Source organism: Rousettus aegyptiacus, unplaced genomic scaffold (genome assembly GCF_014176215.1).
Source record: "Rousettus aegyptiacus isolate mRouAeg1 unplaced genomic scaffold, mRouAeg1.p scaffold_m13_p_5, whole genome shotgun sequence".
Classification (NCBI taxonomy): Eukaryota; Metazoa; Chordata; class Mammalia; order Chiroptera; family Pteropodidae; genus Rousettus; species Rousettus aegyptiacus.
The window spans coordinates 14,175,612-14,200,772 of NW_023416308.1; the positions used below are offsets into that span (position 1 = coordinate 14,175,612).

At 52.4% G+C, this 25,161-nt stretch overlaps 2 protein-coding genes across 7 annotated transcripts in view; one reads left to right on the plus strand and one right to left on the minus strand.

Moving 5' to 3' along the window:
- Positions 1-872: 872 nt before the first annotated feature.
- RAB36 (RAB36, member RAS oncogene family) lies at positions 873-14,044 on the minus strand. Of its 4 annotated transcripts, none has more exons than XM_016126163.2 (11): positions 13,824-14,041; positions 13,018-13,098; positions 9,961-10,052; positions 8,126-8,191; positions 7,582-7,683; positions 5,391-5,455; positions 4,450-4,501; positions 3,535-3,616; positions 3,108-3,198; positions 1,511-1,630; positions 873-1,073 (listed from the first exon to the last, which is right to left on the minus strand). In XM_016126163.2, the coding sequence occupies exons 2-11, from the start codon at positions 13,084-13,086 to the stop codon at positions 1,009-1,011; spliced, it is 804 nt and encodes a 267-aa protein (XP_015981649.2). In that variant the 5' UTR covers positions 13,087-13,098; positions 13,824-14,041; the 3' UTR covers positions 873-1,008. The 4 variants fall into 4 exon arrangements, with proteins under 4 accessions (XP_015981649.2, XP_015981651.2, XP_036077195.1 ...); XM_016126165.2 differs by lacking the exon at positions 13,824-14,041 and adding an exon at positions 11,451-11,564 and having other exon boundaries at positions 8,065-8,191; XM_036221302.1 differs by lacking the exon at positions 8,126-8,191 and having other exon boundaries at positions 13,824-14,044.
- A 2,250-nt stretch (positions 14,045-16,294) lies between these two features.
- RSPH14 (radial spoke head 14 homolog) overlaps positions 16,295-25,161 on the plus strand; it is a 112,855-nt gene continuing 103,988 nt past the window's right edge. For all 3 annotated transcript variants that reach the window (XM_036221026.1, XM_036221028.1, XM_016126148.2), the window contains exons 1-3: positions 16,295-17,360; positions 18,467-18,717; positions 19,736-19,838. In XM_036221026.1, the coding sequence (XP_036076919.1) occupies positions 18,519-18,717; positions 19,736-19,838 (302 nt within the window). In that variant the 5' untranslated portion in view covers positions 16,295-17,360; positions 18,467-18,518. The remainder of the gene's footprint in view (positions 17,361-18,466; positions 18,718-19,735; positions 19,839-25,161) is intronic.

Consider the following 25,161-nt stretch of genomic DNA (forward strand, 5'->3'; position numbering starts at 1 on the left):
TGGGTGTGCGGGATGGGAGACAGGAGCATGCTGGACTGGAGGTCCTCCGAGGTCCTCCAAAGACATGTGGACACTATCACAAAAGTCCTGAGAGGCATGGGCTCAGCGCTTTCTCATTCCAGGGCCCTTCCTGTGCAGGTGACGGGAGAGCGGTGGCGAGGGCAACGGTGGGCATCAGTCCGGCACGTTCTAGGGGACGGCTGCCGGTGGTAGAGCAGGGCAGTGCCGCGCTCCAAGGATGCGGCTGCGAGTTACCCCAGGGGCAGCTGGCCGGTCTTCTTCCCATGGCCTGGCTGGAGAAACTCATTGTCCAGGTGGGCCAGAGGGGCACGAGTGGCCTCTTCTGCCGGTCCTTGCTCACTGAGCGGAGGGCAGGACCTGGGGGTTGGGGAGGAGCCGGGGATGGCCCCTTAGAGAGACCTCCTCATGCTTCCTCCTCCAGAGAGGCAGGGCCACCCAGGGACCCCATGAGACTGTGGCAGAGGGACAGCAGACAGGGAGGCCCAGAACTACGAGTCCTGTCACGAATATAAAAGTACCAGGAAGGGATGTGCCCCCTCATGTGCCGACTCTGACAGATCCTGCTTGCCTGGACCGCTGAGATGAGGATTCGGAGGCCAACCCAGGAAAGCTGAGGAGAGTGCCTGGGCGGACTGCTCACGTGTACCGAGGGCGAGGGATATGGACCGTGGGCACGAGTGTCCTGTGTCTGCAGCCCTGAGGCCTCTCAAGGCTGGGGGGACTGTCTGGTGATTCTGTAGGTGAGATTGGCCTTCCAGAGGATCACCACAGTGCCCCCACCAGCTGGGCAGTGTGGGGCCCCCAGGCAGCCAGTGAGGGCCTTTCCTGGCTCTGGACTCACTAAAGAGAAATCGCGGAGTGCTGGGGATCTACATGGTGGGTAGACAGATACGTCGCAGGGCCCGGGCTCCATGTCACCCCTCCATAGTCGCAGAAGGCACTGCTCACGTGTGTGTTGGGAGTAGAGGCCTCTGACACAGTCCTCAGCTAACAGCAACCCAGGCTGGAGAGCCTCTTGCTCTCCGGGGTCTGGGGTGGACCTCCTTCCATTCCTGTAAGAAAGGAAGAAGTCATTTGGCATGAACCAGACACCTGCAGGGACACTGGGCAGGGCCCCTCTGTTGGTGCTCTCTGGTGACTGCTGGTCAGAGTTGTGAACTTGAACCTCTAGGACTCTCATTCAAGGCCTGGCACAGGGACGCGTTCCAGGTGGTGGAACAGAGGGGGCAAAGGCAGGTACTAGGAGAGCCAAAGCCGGGACACGTCCTTGGAGGCTGGAACGCCCAGCCTGGCCTCTGAGGAGGCTGCCAGGTAGATAAGGGCAGTCAGGAGGGGAGTCTATGCTGCCAGGTGGGGTCAGGGAGGCTGCAGACCTAAGGTCAGGTTGATGGGAGAAAGCACAGCCCAGAGAGGGAGATGGGAGGGTGGTGGATGTGGGTTTTAGGCCACAGGCCTGCTCCCCAGCCCCGCTCTGGGGGCCTGTACGCACGGATGAGGTCCCCGTTGCCAACTTGGAGCCGGGCGCTGCTCCTCCTCTCCAGGTCCCGCAGCACCGACTGCTCGAACGCCAGGGCCGCCACACGGCTGAAGAAGGCCTTCACGTTTTCCCCTGGAGGCCATGGAACAGCTGTGGCCCTGTCCACCGCTGCCCTCACCCGCAGATGCATTTGGGTGGGAGCTGGTGCATATGAGGGTCAGGGCAGTCCACCTCTGGGGCTGCCTGGGACAGCGCAGTGCAGGGGACGGGCTGGCTGGCCTGGCTTCCCGCCTGGCTCCAGCCCACTCCCCACTCTGGCCACCTGCCCTGGCAGCTTCCTCAAATCTCCGAGCCTTGGTTTCCCAGTGCCTACTCTCCCAATCAGCCAGTACTTAGTACACTCTGTGCACCAGGTGTGGGATGTGCCTGCTCTCCTGTAACTTGTGAGCACCTGTGTAGTGGGCAGCTGTGAGGATTGACATGTTGCCAGGCCCCGTGTGGACCCTTTGTGACTCCTCCTCCAGGTGGAAGAGGCTGCCCACCTGGGCACAGGGCCAGGTTCCAGTCTCCCACATGCACACCACCCTCACGCAGCCGGCAACCCCTATGACTGCACAGGGCCATTCTGCTTGGCCTGTAGGGAGCTCTTCGTGAACGTGCTATTACTCTGATTCGAGGGCAGGTTCTCACAGGGCATGGGGGTGCTGTCAGGAAGGGGCAGAGGGAGCCAGGTCTGGGCGCTGCCACATTTTTGTTTGTGCTGGGCTGGAGGTGGAGCCTCTACCTGTGGCATCTACACTCAGTCTCCCTGCCACCACCTCACTCAGTCCCTTCTCACCCCTCACCAGGGCAAGCACTACAGCTCAGGGGTACCTTCTGAGTCCCCAGAGCCTCTATGCACCACCAGGCACTGCATGTGATTTCATTTCATGCCCCCAACGACCTGTGTTTTCAAAGTCTACTCTTTGCTTCTCTGCACTATCTAATTTTCCTCAGTGAATACATACGGCTTTTGCAATTTCAAACATGTTTTTCCATTAGAAATAAAATGAGATGGATAGCATCACGCACTTCCCAGATGAGGATACTGAGACTCAGATATGATGGGTATCTTTTGGGGACCAGGGTGAGTGGTGGCCCATGGAGGAAGGTGGCTCAGGGGCTGGGGGACAGACCGGGTAGGATGTGGATAAGGGCTTGGGGTCATGAGTGATGTTTCAGTGTCTTCCACAATGACACCTGGGGAAGGGATGGGAGCCCAAGGTTACCAAGCCCTTCTATGTGCCAGGAGCTGCCTCCCGGGCACAGGACAGTGCAGTGGTCACAGGTGAGGGTTGAGTTCTAAGCCCAGCTCTGCTAATTCTGCCCTGGGACCCTGGAAGGGACAAAACTGAACTGCTCAGAGGGTCAGGCATCGCTATTCTTATTGTCCAAGGGGTAGGATCCCAGTGTCTCCCTAGAGATGAGGATACTCTGCACAGGCAAAGGAAGGCCTTACATGGTCACCAGCATAGCTGGCTGTGATGCGGGCACATTGAAGACCTAAGGAAGGAAGTTCGCAAGCCTCCCACAGCTGGCCCGCCATGGTGACAGCCCCGCACCTACTCACCCGTCTTGGCTGACACTGACCAGTACTCGGCCTGCATCTCATTGGCCAAGTGCATGGCCTCCACTTCCGCCTGCACGCATGCTGCCCCTGACTGGGAGAAGAGCCCTTCTTCAGGGAGACGCCAGGGGAGGTAGCTGGCTGCCTCCCACTGTGCCTCCCTCCTCCCCATCCCGCCCTGGCAGGCAGCCCCCGGTCAGGGGTGGGTGGGGGATGCCCGCCCGCAGGTGAGACCCCAGTGGTCCCGGGCAAGAGTGAGTGCCAGCTGTCCCTCTCTGAGACGAGCACCCCTAACTTTCAGCTCCCAGGCTTGTGGTCTTCAAATCTCCATCTAGGCATGTCAGTGCGATCCTCCATTCCAGAAACTTGGGCAGAAAGCAGATGCATTTTCTGGGGTCTACCCCGGGACCTCTAGTCCCGCTCTGCTCACCAGAAGGTCCTTCTTTGTTCCCACGAGGAACACGAAGCAGGAGCCTGGCTCGTTCTCCCTCAGCGCCTCCTCTAGCCACTGCCTGGAATGCATGGGGTGGAGGGCGGGGCAGGCTGAGAGATTGCCCCATCCACCCAGAAGGGCCTGGGGAAGACCAGGGGATGCGTGCAGACCCGGTTCCTCCCCAGGGCTGGGAGGTATGGGGAGGGCAGCTTGACCTGAGCTGGCTGAGCAGGTGCTGGTCCTGCAGCCAAAAGGGCCTTGGCTGGGCCACAGGGGAATGGAGTCGCAAGAGCACTAGCCGAGGGAGGCGAAGACCCTGTCCTGGCCGTGGCTCTGCCCTTGCTCCGTGTCAGCTTAGGTGAGTCCTGCACTGTCATCAACTGCAATGACCACCCTAACCCATGCCCCAGACAAGAGTGAGGTGAAAGAGGCCGTGGTCCATCAGCTGCATGATTCCTGGCAGAAACAGAATGGCCTCCCGGAATTGGTCATGTTGCTAGTTTTCTTGACCGGATCTCTGCCCAAGCCAGCAAGTGCCAAATCATGTCCTTTCAGACAGGACTGGCTATATAATTTGCAGGGCCGGGGGGCAAGATGAAAATGCGAGGCCCCTCAGCGAACAATTAAGGCATTCAGGACGGTAACGGCGGAGCGTTACAGAAAGCATGGGCCCTTCCAAGTGCCAGCCCTGTGTAACTGTGTTGGCTGTGCACCCTGAGCCTGCCCTGCGTTCAGCGGATGGGTTTAAATCTTGAGGAGTAACTGGATAGCAAGCAGCCTGTGGGCAGTTGGTTCTAACATGTTAGCTGGTCACTTGCACCTGCCATTGGGGAACCAGTTCATGGGCCCAGTTTTAGGAAGCCCTTCTGGACACCTTCCTGAACCACGGGGGCCACAGAGTCCCAGACTTGCCTGGTATGCTCCAGGGTCTGCATGTCAGTAAGGTCAAAGGCCGTGATGATCACTGCGCACACGGGGAAAAGCCAAGAGCTGGTCAGTGACAGGTGAGGCAAGCATGGTGTGATAACGGGGCTCCCCCTGATCCCCAGGAACTGCTGGGGTGGTCCCCCAGGCACTCAGCCCTAGATTCCACAGTGGAGTCTAGGGAGGAGAGGCGCTACGGCTGCCCTTCACGGCCCACCCTCCCACTGCCCTCTGACCCACACCCAATGTCCCAGCCACAGTGGGGGATCCAGGGAGGCAAGATGAGTCTAGGGCTTCTGAGTCAAATCTCCCCTCTGCCACTCACAGCTAAAGGAACTCAAATAAGGGCCTTAATGGCTGAGAGCCTCAGTTTCCCCATCTGTGTGATGGTGAGAACGATACCTCTAGCTCTCAAGGGTCGCTGTGAATATTAAGCCTGAGCAACTGTTTTAAAAGCTCTTGGTCCAGGGCCTGATGTGGGGTAGACTTGCCCAATGGTAGTTATGGCCGTGAGGGCAATTAGCAACAACCAGCTTTGGAAAACAATTTCTGGGGAGCAGAGAGACCAGAAAACAGGGAGATGCGGGCCACCCTCTTAGCTCCTCTTGTCACCAGCCTATTCTATCCCCACCTTCTGGAGTAGACTCTGCTCATTCTGGGGTCTCCCGACATGCACTTCCTCCTTTACGGATCTGTCTGAGCTAAAACTGGTGCTGAGACTCACAGGGAGCACCCACCGTGGAGTCCCCACAGGGCAGGCCAGCTTAGGCCACTGCGGGAAGGCAGCTTCCCCATCTCTGAGGACTGGCCTGGGGGCTTTCTCAGTGCCTGCACAGAGGACCTGGACTTCTTGCTGTTGAGCCCAGGGGGGGGGGCACCCCCTGCTGCATGTGGTTGAGGGCCCCGCATTACCATCACCCGCTGCTCACCCTGGGCACCCCGGTAGTAGGCAGATGCGATGCACTTGAACTTCTCCTGCCCTGCTGTGTCCCAGCTGTGTGGTGGCAGAGAGAGAAAGGGAAACAGAGGAGGCACATTAGGCAATTACGGTGGTCAGAGCCAGCAGGCTAGTGGACCCGTGGGTGGCAGACCCAAGGGCCCGAGCCAGCCGCCTGGGGCTCAGGAAGTGCCTGCAGCCAGTCCCCGTCCCCCAACTCCTTATGAGCCCTTCTCAGGGTGCCCTGCAGGGAAATTCCCTGGCTGGATGAACCATGCTCAAAGGGATGGGGCACGGCTGCCCCTGCCTGGATGGAGTTGTAGCTGAGTCCTTCCTGTCCACGCCATGAGAGGAGGGAGGATGCTCCCATTGTGCTTCCTCTGAAGACGCAGAAGCCCACCGGCACGGGAGGCCCCGTGGACGGAACTGGGGTTCCAGTCCGGGCCGCCAGTGTGGCTCAGCCTTTTGCTCATGTGTGACTGGGCCGTGGCTTCACCTTCTGCACTGTAGGGGCGGGGATGCTCAACTCGCCGGGTGAGGGTGGGGTTGTCTAACAGAGATATGGTTTGTATGTCCCGGGGGACTCAGTTAGCTCTGGCTCTCTGCAGAAGCTGAGCCCCGGCTCCATGGAAACGAATGCAACAATCGAGTGATGATGTCTGCTATGGACACACCACAGGCGAGGGGGTCACATGCTGAGATCTGCTGGCCCTGGTCGACAGGTGGGGCTGAGTCTGAAAATCCAACCCTTTTGAAAACTGACAGATCGAAATTTCACTTTTCTCAGTAAACTGAAAAGTAGATAAACCAGGAACAAATCATCGACGGTCTGAAATTTTTTCAAGTAGTCTGTCACGATGCAGAATTTTTTGGCTCCATTCTTTCATTAACTCATTCATATTTTCTTTGGTTTCTGAAGATGAGTCTAGGCAGGGAACTGGAAAGGTAGCCTGGAGGTGAGGCTAGTTGGGTGGCTGGCAATGGCCTTAATGTAGGACAATTAGAGGTCAAACCAGGACAGTGTCCCTATTTTATTCTGGGCCTGCTAATTAGATACAGTCCGTGGCCCCGATGGTGACACCAGCCACAGGCCGCCCTCTGTATCTAGGCTGCCCCCATCGGCTCTTTGCATCTCTCAGCTCTCCTGGCTCCAGATCCCCTTGGTCCCACAGACCTGCTTTTCCACAGCCTCTTCTGCTCTGGTCTGACCCTGTGCTCTCTTGGGTGAGGTTCGGTGGTACCATCTGGCTCCAGGACAGCACTGGGACTACAGACATCCTCAGAAAAAGGGGCAGTCTCAATGGAGTTAGGGGCTGAGGTCCGGGAGAGGGTGAGCTCTGTCTTGACTACCACGGATCCCCAGGTCCAGCCCAGGCAGGGCAGGATTGAAGAATGAAACCAGAGCAGCAGGTGTGAACCCCAGGGAGAGACAAAGGAGAAAGGTCCAGGACCGAGGCCTGGTGCATGCCAGCAGGCAAGGGGAGGGTGGGCAGGGGTAGCCACGAAGAGGAGCGTGGGCAGGAAGGAGGCCATGCAGGAGAGCCTTGGATGGGGAGGAAGCCACACAGGAGAGGGCAGGGCTGGGGAGGCGGGCAGGCCGGCAGCATCTTCCAGGTGCCAGAGGAGGGAAGGCAAGGTCCAGAGCTCTGGTGGGAAAGTGGGCACCTGGGGTCGGGACTCTGGGTTGTTTTGAGGGAAACTAGAGAGAAGGGGCCGAAGCCAGTGGCCGCTGAGAAGCAGTGGCGTGGGGTCTGGCAGGGAAGCAGACAGACAGACAGATGGAGGGAGTGGCAGGAGGAGCGGGGCGAGGGCAGTGGGGCCGGGAGGAGGGAGGTTTGTCAGACCTGAGGAAGGCACATGGACCGTGTGTACTCTACCAGAGCCTAGCACAAAAGGACTAGTTTTAGCCCCATTTTCCAGATGGGAATAGAGGCTCAGAGGTCTGAAGCGACTTTCCAGAAGAAGCCTTGTCGGCCTGGTGAGTGAGATCACAGATAGCCAGGTGCAGGAGGGTTGGAAACCTGGAGCTTCCCTTGTCCAGGGAGGTCCTCACTGAGCGTTACAGGGTGCAGCTGAGAAGGAGCTCGCCAAGGCCTTCCCCAGGGGTCTTGGGGAAGCTCGCCCACAAGCTACACCGGACATGGAGCCACACCGGAAATGGCGCCGCATGTCCAGGGACTCACATCTGGAGGCTGTAGGGAATCCCGACGATTTCAAAGCGCTCGATCTCAAAGTCCACTCCGATGGTGGCCTTGTAGTCATGGTCAAACACATTCTTGCAAAACCTGTGGGAGCCAAGGAAGGCATCAGCCAAGAGAGGCTGCACGGAAAGCTTCGCTCACGACAGTGAAAGCGCAGAGGCGACGAAAAGTCTACCCGTTTGGAATTGCTAAGATGCCGGTCCCCGGAGACAGACCACGGATGCACGGACAAGAAGAAGAGACGCTGCAGCCAACGCTGCAAGTCAGGAACGGTAAAAGAGAAACTGGGGGTCCTTTCGCGGCAAGGGCAGTGAGGTGTGAGCCCGTGGCCCCAGGGGGGCCGTGTGACCAATGCCAGGTTCCTGGGATGCCACACTCTGCTGACCCCACCACCTCCCCAGTTTCCTGCACCCTCCCCGTGGGTTTTGTTCCCAGCAGCCACATGGTCTCGACTACGGCAATCACCTGGGCCTCCCAGGCAAAGGCCTGACAATCTGGTGCTGGGAGGCGTGGCCGGTGGGCGCACCTGTGGATGAGGCTGGTCTTGCCCACGTAGAGGTCGCCGACGACAACCACCTTGGAGAGGCTGAGCCTGTGAGGAACGTGGCCATGTTGCTCTCAGGCATGGTCACAAGAGCATCTTCATACACACACAGGCCCTCCTTCCCTGTGCTCCCCCACTATGAGCCACTCCGGGATCCCGGACAGGGGACAGGCCACCTGCTGAGACATGCTGGGATATCTGTCCCCATCGCAGGCCTCAGAGGGGAGGGCAGGAGAGCCTGCATTTGTTCTGGGAACTCTGCATCCTTGGGGCTGTACCCTGACCATGCTGGGCCCAAGTCTCTGACGTGAGAATCAGAATAGGGCACAATGAGAGGCAGAGGGAGCAGAGGGAAGAGCCCCAGGTAGGGTTTTGTCCAAGCTGAGGTGCAGCCTGGAACCTGGAGCATGCTAAAGGAACAGACGGTGTCAAAGTGCGGGGGACACAGCACAGGGGCCAGGGTCTCTGCACCGCCTACCCACCCCGGGGGCCGATGGGCTCCTGCCCCTTGCAAACAGGCGCTCCCTGACTGGGACACCACTGTCGCCCATTCCCTCGGAGGTGTCTGCAAGGGCCAACGAGGCTATGGGGCATGTCATGTCAAGGGGCATGTCATGCACATCTGGACTGCGGCTTGAGGCAAATTGGCTAAGGTTCTCAGACTCTCTGGGGACCCTATTCAGAGACGGCAGCCACATCGAACTCTGTGGGCGTCCTGTACTCCATGCGGCAGCTTTCCTGGGACTGTGGCTGATACTTTGAGTTCCCGCAGCTCATGTCAAAGGAGATCAACAGGTAAGTATCTGACCAGGCACCCCCTCTGCCTGCAGGCAGCAAGAGGACGCCTCTGCATCACCTGCTGACCTGGTGCAGCTCACGCGCCCATGCCTGCGAGGGCAGAGGCTATGACTCCTCTGCTCTGAGGTGGCCTCTAGTCCTAGAACAGTGTGCTCGACTCTGCTTCTCAGATAAAGGGGTAAAGGTACCGCCGAGATATTGCGGGGGCACCCTCTGTGGCTCAGTTGCCCCACCTCCCAGTGCTCTCGCGAAGGGTCAGGAAGATAATCTGTGCGAAGCAACTGGTATGGAACCAGTACTCCCGAAGTGGTGGCCATTACTCCCATCCCACGACTGTGGCTGCTTCGACCACTGACCTGAGCCCTGACTCATTTGGAGCCGCCCTGGGAACCTCAGAGCTGGGCCTCCACTGCGCCCTCCCCACACCTGTGAGCTCAGTCAACTCCCTGAGCGGACTGTGAGCTCCTCAGGTTGAGAGGCAAGAGCTGGCCCTTGTACCTGCTTGTTGAAAAAAGGAGTGAGAGCTGCAATGCACCTGTGCCAGCAGTGCCAGGCGCTGCCGAGGGCGGAACGGGACAGACACAGCCCTCGCCCTCACCTGAGGAGTTCACACAGCAAACTCGCAATCCTGTGAGATAAGCGTGTGGGGCACAGGAGCACACAGGAGGGGCATGCTGCACGACCTGGGCTGGAGGCAAGGGTAGTGGGGGCTCAGAGACGGCTCCCCGTGGACCTGACATTAAATTGAGACCTGAAGACGAAGAAATGTATTCCAAACTGAGGAGACAGACATCTGCTGAGACCCCAGGCTGAAAAATCGTGTGCACGGCTTACTGAGAAACAGGAAAGCCGCTCTGTATGGCAAAGTGTGTCCAGTGAGGTCAAATGAAACCCCCGTCTCCTCAGGCCTGCACCGGGTCGTGCCAGCGTAGTCTGTGTCTTCACCTGTGCGTTCGCACATCCTTTCCTGCACTCATTCCCCCCACATCCTGGGCCCTGCGGGCCAAAGCAGCACTCACCCGACAGTCCCCGTGTTTCCACGCTGGCAGGCAGCATGCACCTGCCCGTGGAAGTGCTCCTTGAGCTGCAGGCAGGCGTTGGGCGTGTACCACTGGAAGGAGAGAGGGACAGAGACAGACTGGCAGGTAGACGGCACATCATCCTGCGAAGCCGTGGCTCCAACACTGAGTAGGGCAAGAGGCGGTGACTTGCTTCTCGTTTCCTCCCCAAACCTCACGGCTGGTAGCCTCATTAGCTTTCTTTGGTCCCTCTGTCACATCTGTCCTCTACCTTGTCAGCAGCCTTGTGACTCCAGGGTCTTGTGAGGCCAAAGGAAGAGCAGCAGGGACTGGGGTGGACCAGAGAGCCTAGGCAGGGACTTGGAGAGCTGGGTCTTGCCAGGGGCAGCTGTGCCCTTGCTGTGGGCATTTGGCAGGTCTCTGTCCAAGGGGTGCAACTGTAAACATCCTTTTGGCTCCAAGATCCTTCCATACCTTCTACAAAGTGCTATGCCGTTTTTTGTTTTCTAAATATGCGCACGTGTGCATGGAAAGTGGCCCAGAAGGCACTTTCGGTCTTCCACACTTCTTGGAAGGCAAAACCAGGCAGTGGTTTAAGAGCACAGCCTTGGGGTCAGGAAGACCTGTGTCCCACCCTTCGCTGCTGTGTGACCCTGGGCAATTGCCTAATGTCTCTGAACTTTAACCTCCCCATCTGTAAAACCTCAGAGACTTAGAGACATAAAATAATGTTTGTAAAGCCATCGGCACAGAGTCAGCCTGGCACATACTAAGTGCTCAACAAATATTCATGGCTATTAAGATGCCGTGATACATGCTGAATGCACATTAGTTTTAAGATTAGATAAACAAACTAAAGGTGACTGTTTGTTCGTATGGGGACCTGGGGAGGAGAGCATTGTTGGAGACCGCCGGTGTGCTCTGCTATGACATGGCAGTTGTCCCCTCGAGCCACTCGCTCTGTTCCTCAGGGCACAGTGTGGACCCACAGCTCCCCCGTGGCAGAGGCTCAGCCCCCTCCCCTTGCCCCAGTGTTTCTTCTGATTTCTCAGGCACTGAGATGGGCTCTGCTCTGGCCCATCCTCCCTCTCAGCTCCAGGTGTGACTGAGGCAGCAGACAGAGTGGTAGGAGCTTTGCAAAAGGGCAAGGTATGAAACCTCCCTGAGATCGTTTCCTCACCTGTAAAGTGGGGACACTTCTAACAGTACCTCTTCATCTGGTCGTTGGAGGATGAAATGGGTAAAACAGGGGAACAACTTAGCCCAGCAACCCATATCCACACAGAAGAGTGTCATGCTGGCTGCTCTTTCCTGTCAACTTGCATGTTAGCCTCACGCTGGGGGCCCACCTGGACACAGTAGTCATTAGAGGAATGCCACCATTATGGACAGATTAGAGAAATGTAATAAGGAAGGCTGGGTAGGAAGTGAGCCAATTTTAGACACAAGGGCAACCAAGGCACACAGAGTAGAGGGAAGGATTGCCTCACCTGACTGCAAATACCTCAGGTCGAAATGGTGTGGCCCTGGGGTGCGGGATGAACTTGGCCAGCTATGGCTGTGACCCCTGACTGCCACAGGCAGTTAGGGGAGAGTTTCACCTTCTGTGGAAACAGGACAGATGGCTCAGACGGCCTCCTTGGATAGGGGAAAGTTGGAACTTTGAAGTCAGCCACACCCAGCGGTGTGACCTCAGACAGCCCTCCCTACCAATCCATCTTGACACCCTACTCTGCAAAGGGGGTCCTTCATCCCATGAGACCTGGACCATTTTGTACCAATCACACTTCCTTTTGACTCATTCATTAAAGGCCATTCTCCATCATCCCTGAGTACTACTGCCAGGCTCTTTAGGGAAGTAATCGCATGGGCCTCTGAGGAGATGGAAAAGGCTGGGGGGATTGTCAAGGTTTTCTCTGTGGGTGTTTAGAGAAAGAACTGCTGTGGGGAGACAGAAAAGGGGGAGGCAGACCTCAAATACCCAGAGCCTATGGCCACTTCCTTCTTCCCTACCAGCCTGTGTACAGATTCAAAAGATGTAAAGGCCACTCCATGGAGAGGGTTTCTCCCTCCACGCTTGTCCTAAGTCACATGGAGGCAACCACTAATAACAGGATCTGATGTCTCCTTCCATAGATATTGTCTGCAAATATAGACACACACGTACATTTCTTCTCCCCTCTCCTTTCTTTCACATATGGGAGTGTGCTACACACACCGCTCCCTTCCTTGCATTTTTACTTAACAATCTATTTTGGCTCTCCCTGCACATCAGCACCTGAAGGGGGGGCCTCATTCCTCCTCACGTCTGTCTAAGCAGCCCCCTCACAGAGGACATTTATGTTGTGTCTGACTTTCTGCTGTACAGATTACTGCCAATGCCCGGCGTGGAATGGCTGGATCAGAGGGTGGGGGCATCAGTGGTGTAGGGAAATATTTTCCACTGCCCCAATGGAGGTTTACTGATTTGCATTCCTGCTGCAATTAATATTGGATTGTGATGCAGATAGAAGAGAGCTGTGAGTTTTTAGCAGGAATTAAAGGCAGAATGGTAAAGATGGTGAACCCTGGATCTGGTGTCAGGAAACTAGAGTGTTGTTTTGATAACTGTTAATAATAATGAGAACAACAGCAACCACCACTCGGGGAAAGGGAACTCCCATTTACCATGAGCCAGGCCCCCACGGTGAGGGGAATCATTCCTTGTGTGCCAGTGGCTCTGAGAGGTTGAGTAATTTGCTCATGGTCACACAGCTTAATGACAAAATCAGGATGCACACCCGGGACTGTCTGACTGCAAAGTCTGTGCCCTTAACTTCCATGCCACACTGCTTCCTGGTGTCACCATAACATGCTGGCCCATTTTGGGCAAGTTCACGCCGAGTCTCCTAGTTGCTCAAGAGGTCTGGCAAGTCCCCGGGGTCTTGTCAGTGGGGGACTGCCCTCCCTGATTCACTTGCTTTGTCCCTGGTGGTGAGTGCAGGTGGGAAAAGCTGGATGTGAAGTGGTGTCAGGAGAGCCGTGTACACATAAAGGGCTGGCCCAGGGACTCTCTACCTTAGGGAAGCTCGTGATGATGCGGTCCCGGTTCACGGTGGGCCCCAAAGGTGTCAGAGAGGACCTCATCCTTCCGGAGTCCTGTAGACCCAACCAGGGGAAAGAGAGTTAGGGAGCTGTGCCAGTCAGTCTCTGGGGACTCACCCTCAAGTTTATGCCTAACTTTTCAGTAGCTTTAAAAAGAGTTCCCAGCCTCCTCCTTTGTCATGGGTATTGGCCAGAAGTCGCCTCTTTCAATCTGCAGACGATATGGTGGGGGACTCCCACCCTGCCTGCGAGTCCAGAAGACCTGGGTCTCTTGCTGTCCATTAGAAAACCAGGAGTGGCTCCCCTCCTAGCTTATCACTGGGTGTGAATGAGGCACAGCCCAAACGCTAGGCTGTACGACGCCGCCCGGGTGCAGGGAGTAGAATGGAGAGAGGTTCCTACTCTCCAAGGGATGAACGTTCTGGGTGGGCTGTGGGTGGGGGACCTTAGGTTTCAGCACACAGGCCTATCACCCCACCCATGGCCAGGCTCCTGACATCTATTCGACAGCCCCTTTGTCCGCCCCCTCTCCCCACCAGGGTGGCCTTGACAGAGGCCTGCGGTGCTTCTCAATCTGACTAGATTTTCTTCCAGGACCAGTACCGGCCTGGCCCACGGTGGGCGTTCAGGAAATGATGAGGCCTCAGGGCCAGGCCGCATTCCGGTTAGTTATAGTGATGGGAGGTGGGCGGGGGACGCCGCGTCCTCCTGACCTCGGCCTCTGAGACGCGCTCTTACAGAGGAGGCCGAGGGTGGGACAGAGGGGGCGGTGGACTCACCCGCAGCGACTGGAGTGGCTCCAGGTTCCGCACAGCCTCGTCTGCCTAAGCGAGCGGCAGCGATCGCCATGGCAACGCGCGCCACGCGGGACCGGCTGGCGTCTGACGAATCCAGGACGTCGGGGGCGTGGTCTAGATGGTGTGCGCTGCGGAAAGAGTCCCACTGCGGCCTGCAAGAGCGGTCACCATAGCAACAAGAGCCCGAGGGAGTCGCCGGTGCCTGATGAGGCTGCTGCCTGGACCCGGCCAGAGCGCCGGCGATCGTCATGGTAACGAGGGCGGGGCCGGAGAGGGGAGACTTGGGCAAGGTCAGGGCGGCCGAGGTGGAGCCTCGGCTTCAGAGGCGGGGTCTGGGCGGGGCTGACTGTGGAGAGACTCGCCCACCAAACTTTCCAGATCATCACCATAAGTGGAAGTTGGGGGTGGCTCACTGGTAGGGATTATGTGAAGTGTTTAAGTATTTATTTTCATAATATGTTAAATATAATTTTTTGGTTATATAAATATTTCGTGTTTTTTGTTATATGCTGGTATGGAGGGATCTTCAAGATTCTTTGACATTTTCCTCTCACATCTCTTATCTGATCTATCAGTAAATTCTGTAGGTTCTACCCGAAAACTTTGCCCAGTGTCCTCTTTCTCCCTCTCATTTCCATGCCATCATCTTCTCTCCCCATAACTGGTCTCTTTGCTTCCACCCTTGCCCCATCCTGTTCCCAGTTCAGCAAAATCTCCTGTTAAAACACAGATCAGATCATGCCTTGGCTCCTCCAATGTCTCCTCACATCCTCAGTTAATAAGGTCTTTTACAGCGGCCCAAGAAGCCCCATGTGATTTGTCCTGACCCTATTTCCTCCCTTAACATCATCTACAGCTTACTGCTCTCCCCCATCCCATTCCACGCTTGCTGCATTGATCTCCTTGCTGGTCCTCCAATAGGCTGGGTACGAAGGTGTTTGCACTGGCTATTCCCTGGGCTCGGAATGCTCTTGCCCCAGATAGTCACATTGCTTCCCCTAGATGAGGCCTCCCCTACGCACCATCTTTACAATTGCAGCATCCCCCCAAACCCTTATTCTGCTGTTTCTCCCAGGCACTTATTAGTTTCTAACATAGTATGTAACTTATTGTTTATGTTGATTGTCTATCTCCCTCCACTGAGATCAGTGAGAAAAGGGGGTTTTGTGTTTAGTTCATCGATGTATCGCATTGCCTGAACAGTACCTACACGTAGCAGACATTTAGTGAATGTTAAGTGAGTGAATGAATATAAAATTTTAAAAAGGATGGAGAACAGTGTTTGAAGTATGATGCCACAACATGAAAAAGTAAATGGATTGTTTTACTTGTATAAGTGTAGCTTATCTCTGGAATGAGACCAGCAGTTGCCACAGGTGTGGAAAACCTGTTGTCTGGGGACTGAAAGAGACATTTTACTTTGATACATTTTGGATTTTCCTCTATCTCTATATATTCCCTCTTCGATAAAAAACTCAAATGAAAATAAGTAATTTGGAACACAGGATACAATAATGTCCTTCATCTCTGGCCTTTCCAGGTCAGCCCTGATGCGTTTTGGTATGCTTTCCTCCTCTGAGTCTTTCCTGCAGGCACCTCCTCCTCTCTGCAATCATGGTATAAGAAAAAGAGCTCTTGCTGTAGCATTGGCATCTGATCGGAGTCCAGCACCCTGCAGCGGCAAGGAATGGACATGCCTAGTATTTAATTTATATCGTTCTGAATCTAATGGTGCCTGAATATCATATGCTTGGCTTCTAGAGTTCATGCTCCAAAATTAATTGTTATAATTAATGGCTGTTTAAAAGCTGATCTGAGTCTCTGAGCTCCTGTGAGCGAGTGTCTGTTTGGAGAGTGAGGCATATTGGGCCAGATGGCCTCCAGAGGCGCTTGTAAGTCTGTGTAATCACAAAAAGAGACAGTAGTTAGCTTTGGAGAAGAGGATGGGATGTGGGGAAGGGGAAGAGGACATAGGCATTGATAATGTTTTGGCGGTAAATTCACAGGTGATTATTATATATTTATATTTTACGAATTAACATATATGCTATATAGATTGTTATATGTGTATTTAAAAAAGTAAAAAGGAGATTGAAAAATAATAAAATTGAAGGCCAATTGAAAAAAATGTCTTTATACCCAGATTCTGAGAGGCCCTAGTTTTGAGAAAATACTTGATTCAGCTCCCCGATTGCACAGACAAGAAAACTAAAGCTCACACATTCAAAAGGATTTACCTATCAAGTTAGAGCTAGAATTGGAGCCCAGATTTCCTGAGTCCCAGCCTGGTGCTCTCTATACCAGGGTTAGAGAGACCCTTCATGACTTGGTCCTTTGAAGGACCGCAGTAGGGGACAGATCTCCACATCACAGTATGGACTCCTTGTCACACGGATCAAAATCAGTTATCTTCATTTCAAAGCTAAGTGTGCTAGAGGCCGATGCTTGGTGCCTTTGTTAGTGAGTTTCACCACTAAGGGCTCAGGCCTAGAGAGTGAACTTGTGTGAGTTGCTCTACCTTTTCCTATGGCCTGGTTAACTCAGCTATAAAATGGACCCAATTATCTATTTCAAGAGTTTGTTGTGACAAGATAGTAAAAGTGCCTTGTAGATTAGTATAAAGGTCGATTGGGGTCTATTACCCATTCATTTATTCTACACTTACTGAAAGTCTCCTGGTATATTCCTGGCATTGGAGAGGCAAGTAAACAGGACTGATATGGCCTCAGGGAGTTGAAGTAGTCTGGAAGCAGGAGGAAACCGAGAAGGGAATTAGGGGAGGGAGGTGTGCCAATGAGATAATTAAGCTATGGGATCACTTACCAAGTTGGAGCTGGGGAAGAAGATGGGCTGTATAGAGGAAGTGTCTACCAAGTTGTGTCCTCAAGGACAAAGAGTAGCTTTTTGGGGGATTGAGAGAGAGTCCAGCATGGTTGGAGGAGACCAGTGCCCAATGTCTTGAGTAGCACGCTAGAAGTTTAGACTCTGTCCTGAAACCAGTGGGGAGCCATGGAGGGTTTTATGTGGGTGATGACTGCATCTGGTTGGCTTTTAAGCACCATTGTTCTGGTCCTTAGTGTGGTGGGTCCACCGCAGAAGCCTATTTGTGTCATTTCCAGGTGGTCAGCCTGCAAAGCAAGGACCAGGGCTAGGCAGTCCAGGGACCAAGCCTGTGTGATCTGGAGTAAGCTACTAAACCTTTTTGAGGTTCCTGTCATAAACTGGATAATGTTATCAGCTGATGGGGTTACCGTGAGGATTAAAGCCACGGGCGTACACAGTCACTTCCCTTCCTTTACGTTTTGTATCATGAACAAAGCTAAGCCGCCTTTGTTCCCCACAATAACCCGGAAAGTATGATTGTCTCCACTTTACAAGCAGGCTCCAGCCCGGGGCTGTTTGAGCCTGCGCGATGGGCGCCAACTGCAGCGAGGTGCTGAGGACGCTGCCGGGGTCGCCTGGCAACTGCGTCGCTTAGCAACGGGCGTGCACAACCGGTGACAGCGCGCACTGAAGCAGGTGAGCCGACAAGAGCTGGACAGGGGGCCCCTGACCCACCCAGTCTGGCTCACAGGGGGCCCGCGTCCTCACACCCCTATGCTCTCTCATCTGCGGCCAGACTCCTGCAGCCCATGCCCCTTAGGGAAGGGCAAGATCCTGTCCCCAAGGACCACCTTCCCTGGAAGGGGAGCCCAAATGGGAAATGGCCCCGTCCCTCCCAGCCTGGCCCTCATCCTTCCCTTGTCATCTGTTGCCTGGAATCAGAGTCTCACTCACATATCTTAGTGGAGTAGATTCCTACAGGGCTGGGGCCTGTCACTGCCACTAAACACGACCGTAACAACCATCACGATTACTATCTGGAGCTCCGGTGTGCCAGCCTCTTGAGTATTAGTTAATACGTCTACTTTGGAGTGGAGGGAAGGAAGTGCTACTATTACCTCCCTTTTGCAGCTGTAACAGAAAGTAATTTGTCAAAGGGCGCCTGTGGTCTGGGTCTGGAGCCCGTTCTTAACTACTGAGCCGCATTGCCTATAGTTGCTCAAAGTGTGTGTGTGTGTGTGTGTGTGTGTGTGTGTGTGTGTGTGAGATAAAAATAATTCACCCTTTAATCTTAATTCCTTTTTTTCTGGATGTGTCAGAGCATCTGAATATGGGTTCCCAAGGGGTGAATGAGCTGGAATTTGAACATCAGCTCCTAGCCTTACCTCAACTTCCTCCTTTGTAAAATGTGGATAACAGAAGTCCCCTTCCTCTAGCAGAGTCAATTTAGATACCAGGTATTACTGGCACAAGATAAACACTAAATGTTGTGGCCCCGTTAGTATTCACTTGTTTGGTTTGTTTATCTCGGTGTCTTTGACCGAAGGTCCAGCCTGTAAAGTGTAGGTGATTTCTTTTGTCGTCAAGTATGGGAGAACTCTAGAGTTTGCAGTTTGGGCTGCTACTTACTTTCACTGTGACCTTGAGTAGATCCCTTCATTGCCTTCAGCCCTAATTTGCTCATCTGTGAAATGGATATAAAAATATCTACCCGGCTGCCCTTACAGTTTTGAGGATCAAATGAGAAGTGGCTTTTAAATCACAGTAGTAATAATAACAACTTTTTGGATTCTTCGCATTAGTGGTTTCTCCAGAACTTCAGTTTGAAAGCTAGAGAGTCACCTCTGTGGAACGATGGCGCATGCCCGGATCTCGATGTACCTTCCCCCCGACATCAACCCCACCCAAGCTGCCATTGCCTATGGCTGTCGGGCCCTGCCCAAGCTAAACGAGGAGCTGCAGTCGGAGGACCTACTGACGAGGCAGAAAGCCCTCATGGCTCTGTGTGACCTCATGCATGACCCCGAGCATGTCTACGTGGCCATTGACATAGGTGAGAGTGTCGCAGCCCAGGTGACCATGACTGGGGTCTGGATGCAGAGTGGTTTGAAGCGGGAGGAGCTGAGGTGACCTGACCCCTTCACAGTATCCCTCCTAGCTTCCTTGCAGGACACCTCCAGCAGCCAACCCAGAGCGCCAAACCAGCCCCTCTGCTGTGACTAACCAGGTGGCCACAATTTCACCAAAGAGCCCAGTTTATCTGATTCATCCACAAGGCTGTCACAAAAGACAGGCACCCACTCTACGGAAACCTCACCCGTATCTGGGACCATTGACACTTGTTTCACACTTTCCTACTTACCAAAATAAGAGTCGCGGCGATTTTAGTGGCATGGTCACACCTTTCTCAGATCAGGTACATGATGGATGAATTGCCACTTCTCCCTCCAGCCTTAGCCGAAGGGCTGGTTTAAAAACCAGAGGCAGCGATGGGCCTGGCATGGCCTTGGACACCGGGCGGAGCTTCTGTGGTAAAGGTTGCTGTTTAATGAGCCTGAGTCTGGGCCAGCACCACCCCCACGTGCAGTGCCTGTGCTATCTTAGTTCTTAGAGGGAAGGAGCATCCTCAACCAATAGGTAAGAAAACCGAGGCTCAGAGAAGGGATGTGAAGCTAGGGTGGCCCAATAAATAAAACGGGATTTTTATTTGCTCAATCTGGCATCCCTAGGTGTAACCCATTCAAGGGTACATGACTAATCGGGGACAAAGTTGGCACTGGGCTCTCAGTCTCTGCAAATGCAAAGCCCATTTTCTTAACCCCATAATGGACTGCTAGAGAAAGCAGTAGGAAGTGTGCTAAGCGGGGTTAGATGAACCAGTCCCCAGGTGTAAGCACACCGAACCCGCTTCAGTGACTCTGAAATACATCCTAGCCGTAAAGATTCCTCCGTACCCCAAAGCAGCAGAACCTCTGGTAATCTCTTGTTGCCTGACCTTGGCTCACCTGTTGACTTTTAGGTTATTTGATTTCTGAGACTGGTAAATATTCAAAAGTTTTTCTGCCTCACAGGCTGCCTGGAAAGCCTGAAAGTTTTGCTGAAGGATACCAACAGCATGGTGCGGATCAAGACCACCGAGGTGCTGCACATCATGGCGACCCATAACGTGGGCAGGTGGGCAGCTGTCTCTGGAAATGAATGTCAGGCTTTGGAGCCACACCCAGCCCTGGGTGGCATGCCCTTGAATGACCCTGAGCGCTCTGTGTTGTGCTGTTTGTTGCACAGTTCTCTGGCTGGACTTCTTTTCGGCCAGAATAGGCCTCCGGAGTGGTTTTGGTTGCCTCATGGGGGCCCGATGGAGCCCTCTGTTCTAGACCAGTTTTTCTGTTAGTTTTCAGCTCTGAGCTTCCCCTCCCCCCTTTTTGGAGGCAGAAAGAAAGTTCAGAAAGTTCAGGCCTCACGCCTGCAACAATTTAACCTTTTCTTGGCTCTTTATGGGGAGCCCAGTTCCCTCTCCCAGACTCCTGCAGGGTCTGTGGCTTCGGTTCTTGTCCCCATGCAGCTGTTAAGACACGAGCCTCAAAATGCATACCTGGTCTGGGCTGGTGGCTTCAACCGCTGCTCATGACGCTGAGGTTTTTCTATGTTTCTGGCATCTGGAAATGTCCCTTTCCTGTATAAGCACAGCTTTGCGTTTTACATTAACAAAAAAAAAGAAACAAAGGAGTTCATCTAGCATTGTGGTTAGAAGTCAGTGTGTGCGTGTGTGTGCGCGGGGGTTGAGGTACTTTCCCACATCAGCTCAGGTCACCCTCTTGACCTGGGATCACTAGTTTTACTTTGCATTAGAAACAGACCCCCAAAATCGGAAAGAACCCTCACACCCCGCCAGGGACTGCTGCCCACTGTACACACCCAGAAAGAAGGAGAGAGGAAGAGTGAGAATAACAGTGACGACCGAGGACACCGCAGAGGCAGGTGCTCTCTGCAAACAACAGACGCCCCTTCAGAGATGCTTCACGTCCTTTCAGGGCCGTCAGGGCATCTCACAAACCGAAGTTCTGTATCTCCCCAAACACCACGTGTCCTCATGGAGCAGGGAGTTAAATGAGTTAATGCACGCATAAGGTTCAGCCTGGGGACACCTCAGAAACATCCACCCCACATTGGCCTGGGCTGCTGCTCCTCTCTCTGGGGACAGCTGCTTCTCTTTCACCTCAGACAGTCTCTGAACACACACATTCGCTTGCTCAGGGCCGTCTCCAGATGGCCACCTCATGGTCCCTCAGTCCCCTCTACCTCCCAGCTCTCCATCTCTAAGTTCTAATCTCATGTCCCTGGAAGGGGATGTGGGCAGCCCCATCCCATGTGTAGTTGCTATGAATGGGGTGCATGTGAGGAGGCGGGGCCACAGGGACACTCAAAAGTGAGTCTCTTTTTTTTTTAAAAAAAATAAGATCATCGTAAAAGATTTTAGATTTTTGCATGCAGATTTGTTTATTAATGTCTTTGAGTTTTTGTTCTACTTTAAAGAAACCAAAGCTGCAAATTCACAAGCACCAAAAAGGGCAGGCTGGTGCATGGGATGGAGCAGTGAGTGGGCGCATGAACCCTGGCCGAGGGGGCCAGGGCCCCCGCCCTTTCCTGCCCGGTGTCCTGGCAGGACTCTTGGTCAAGTCTCACCATGCTGATCTGTCTGATACAGGCCCAGGGATGGTGCTTTAATACCTTAGGGGCACAGAGGAGCAAAGCGTCTCTCATTCTTCCTGCTCTTCTTTTCTCTTCCTAGATCTGATAGGGACATTACGTAGTAACCCCCGGTGGGGGGTGGCAGATGCTAAGAGATCCTTGACTTTGGGTGATTATAAGGAAACGACCAGCCTAGTGTGGTTTATTGGCTCTGGGTGTGGGGAGTGGGGGGAAGGTTCCCATCTGTGGCCACATTATCGGGGTGGAGGCTGGTGAAGAAACTGTCCCTGACCAAGCACCCCATGCATCCTGGCTGCACACTCCTGTGCTCTCTGCTGTCCCTCACGCTGCCCTGAGTGACGCCCTCATGTGCCCAGGGTCCAGGAGTCTAAAATTCCAGCTCTCTCCACCATGCCATGTAGGACAAAGAATGCCAAGGGCCAAAACGAACTAGGGACAACTTCTGAAGTGTGTCTGGGTTCAGTGCTGATCTTATAACGAGAGCCAGTAGCTCTCGGAGCCCATCAAGCCCTAAGTATCTGCCCATGTTGAAACTCTTCTGCCCTCTTGTACCCACACAAGTAGCGACGGGCAGGGGGATGAGGGCGGAAGCCGGGAGCTAGGGATCTTGTCACCTCGGGGAGTTAGTTCGTATGACGGCCTACACACAGGGGAGCCTTCTGGATAGCCCGGCTCCCCTTGGCTCCCTCTTGCTTGCCTGCTGCCAAGGGGGGGCAGATGCCCTAATGCCAAATAGTAGATTTACAAAGCAGGGGTGGCACAAAGTGGGTGGCCGGGAGCTGACTAAAGAGGCGCAGACACGCCAGGCCAGGTGGTCAGGGAAGGCCCCTGAATCTCGGGTGTCTCACTGTGATTTTCTTCTCCCAGAACGACTCAGAACTTGCCATACGGTTAAGTCTCAGTCACCGGGGCAGAGGCACAGTTGGTTGAGCGCTTTCTGAGTGTCAGGCCCTGGGCACGGGCCTCACATTGACTTCTCACTTATTCCTGAGCCCAGCCCTAAGAGATGCAACTCGATGAATGAGATTCTGCCTAGCCGTTAGTTGGTTAGTCAAAAGACATGGTTAAAGAGCCAGGAATCGGAGTGATTGTATATTCCCTTTTTCTTTGCCCGCCAACCTCCTTCCCCCTTCCCCTCTGGTAGCTACTAGTCTCTGTTTGTCCTGTTCATTTGTTGCTTTTAGGTTTATATCCCATATGTAAGTGATATCATGTGATTTTCAACTTTTTCTGTCTGGCTTATATCGTTTAGTATGATTATTTCAAGGTCCATCTGTGTTGTTGCAGATGGCAGTATTTCATCTCTTTTTATGGCTGAGTAATATTCCATTGTATAAATGTACCACAGCTTCTTTATCCAATCATCTATTGTAGGATACTTCAGTTGCTTCCATGTCCTGGCCACTGTGAATAATGCTGCTATGAACATCGGTGTGCAAATATCTTTTCAGATATGAATGTTCCAAGCTTTAGGGTAAATACCCAATAGAGGGATTGCTAGATCATATGGTACATCAAGTCTTAGTCTTTTGAGGAACCTCCGTACTGTTTTCCATAGTGGCTGTACCAATCTGCAGTCCCACCAGCAGTGTATGAGGGTTCCCTTTTCTCCACATCCTCTCCAGCATTTGTTACTTGTCCTGTTGACTATAGCTATTCTAACAGGTGTGAGATCGTATTTCATTGTGGTTTTGATTTGCATTTCCCTAATAGCTAGCGATGTTGAGCATGTTTTCATATATTTGTTGGCCATTTGTATGTCCTCTAGGGAGAAGTGTCTGTTCAGACTTTCTGCCCATTTTTTGACTGGTTCATTTGTTTGTTGTTGTTGTTGTTGTTATTGAGTTGTATGAGTTCTCTGTATCTTTCGGGTATTAGTCCCTTATCGGAGGTGTTGCTTGCAAATATATTTTCCCATTCAGAGGGTTGTCTCTTTACCTTGTTGACAGTTTCTTTTGCTGAGCAGAAGCTTTTTAGTTTGATGTAGTGCCGTTCATTTATTTTAACTTTTACTTCCCTTGCTTTTGAGGGCAAATTCATAAAATTCTCTTTAGGTCCAAGGTCCTTGAGTTTAGTTCCTATGTTGCATTTTATTGTTTCAGGTCTTTTATTCAAGTCCTTAATCTAATTTGAGTTAATTTTGGTGTGTGGTTATAGACAATACTCTAGTTTTATTCTTTTGCGGGTGGTTTTCCTAGCACCATTTATTGAAGAGGCTTTCCTTTCTCCACTGTATGTTTTTTTGCTTTTCTGTCATAAATTATTTGCCCATATAAATATGGGTTTGATTCTAGACTCTCGATTCTGGTCCATGTATCTATTTTTATGCCAAAACCATGCTGTTTTGATTACTGTCACTTTGTAGTACAATTTGGAGTCATGCAGAGTGATGCCTCCAGGCTCGTTCTTTTTTTTCAGGATGGCTTTGGCCATTCGGGGTCTTTTATGCTTCCATACAAATCAGATGATTTTTTGTTCTGTTTCTTTAAAAAATGCTGATGGGATTTTGAGAGGAATTGCATTAAATCTGTATAATGCTTTAGGTAATATGGTTATTTTAACTATGTTTGTTCTTCCAATCCACGAACACGGAATACCTTTCCATTTCTTTGTATCTTCTTTGATTTCTTTTAATAGGGTCTTGTAGTTTTCATTATGTAGGTTCTTCACTTATTTCATTAAATTTATTCCTAGGTATTTTATTCTTTTTATTGCGATTGCAAAAGGAATTATTTTTTCCACTTCTTTTTCTGACACTTCATTATTACAGTGTAGGAACACTACGGACTTTTGAACATTGATTTTGTATCCAGAGATTTTACTGTATTTGCTTATTGTTTCTAGTACTGTTCTTGTGTAGTCTTTAGAGTTTTCTATGTAGAGAATCATGTCATCCACAAATAGTGACAGTTTGACTTCTTCATTTCCTATTTGAATGCCTTTTATATCTTTCTCTTGCCTGATTGCACTTGCTGGGACCTCCAATGTTATATTGAATAACAATGGCGATAGTGGACAGCCTTGCCTTATTCCTGATCTTAGAGGGAAAGTTTTTAGTTTTTCACCATTAAGTATAATGTTGGCTGAGGGCTTGTCATATATGGCCTTTATTATATTAAGGCATTTTCCTTCTATACCAATTTTAAGTGTTTTGATCATATATTGGTGCTGTATCTTGTCAAAGGCTTTTTCTGCATTTATTGATATGATCATATGATTCTTAAACAGTGAATTTTACCCCAAAACACAAATGATTAGGAATTCATTAATCCCCATGTGCCAGCCCGGGCTTTTCTTAAAAATGGGCCCCCTGGTTGGTGTTTCCCGTCATCTTTTTTGCTTAAACCACACCTGTAACCTGTAACATCGACTAATTTGCAGCTTTGGTTTATATAATGTATAGCAAGAACTCAGACATTAATGAGGTAATCTGCACACAAAAACCTTCTAGAGCCTTTTATAATAATCTCACTGTTTTTTAGAGACTCACTTTTACATCTTCCTGAAGCATTCAGTTTGGTGTTCATAAGGAAATTAAAAAAAAAAAACAAAAACTTTTCTCCTCTAATGGGCTTATCTAATATTTAATTAATTATTTGATTATAAGAACTAACATAATAGGCGTGTGTAGGTTTGGAGGCAAGTAGTGGGCTACGGGGCTACGGACAAGCTGGCGACTCAGCTGGGGGAAGAGGGAGGGGCAGCGAGCAGTGCACTGTCCTGGAGCATCAGCGCTGGGCCAGTGGGGAGAGCTGGTCAGCTCAGCTGTCAGTTCAGGGGAGGTCAG

What these genes read in the sequence shown, in the direction of transcription:
- RAB36 (XM_016126163.2), bottom strand. Translation starts at nt 13,086, where the DNA reads ATGAGGTCCTCTCTGACACCTTTGGGGCCCACCGTGAACCGGGACCGC. An exon ending in CTACTACCGGGGTGCCCAGG is followed by an intron (nt 4,502 to 5,390) that starts GTGAGCAGCGGG and finishes CCGTGTGCGCAG; the next exon opens with TGATCATCACGGCCTTTGAC. An exon ending in GTCAGTGTCAGCCAAGACGG is followed by an intron (nt 1,631 to 3,107) that starts GTGAGTAGGTGC and finishes CATGGCCTCCAG; the next exon opens with GGGAAAACGTGAAGGCCTTC.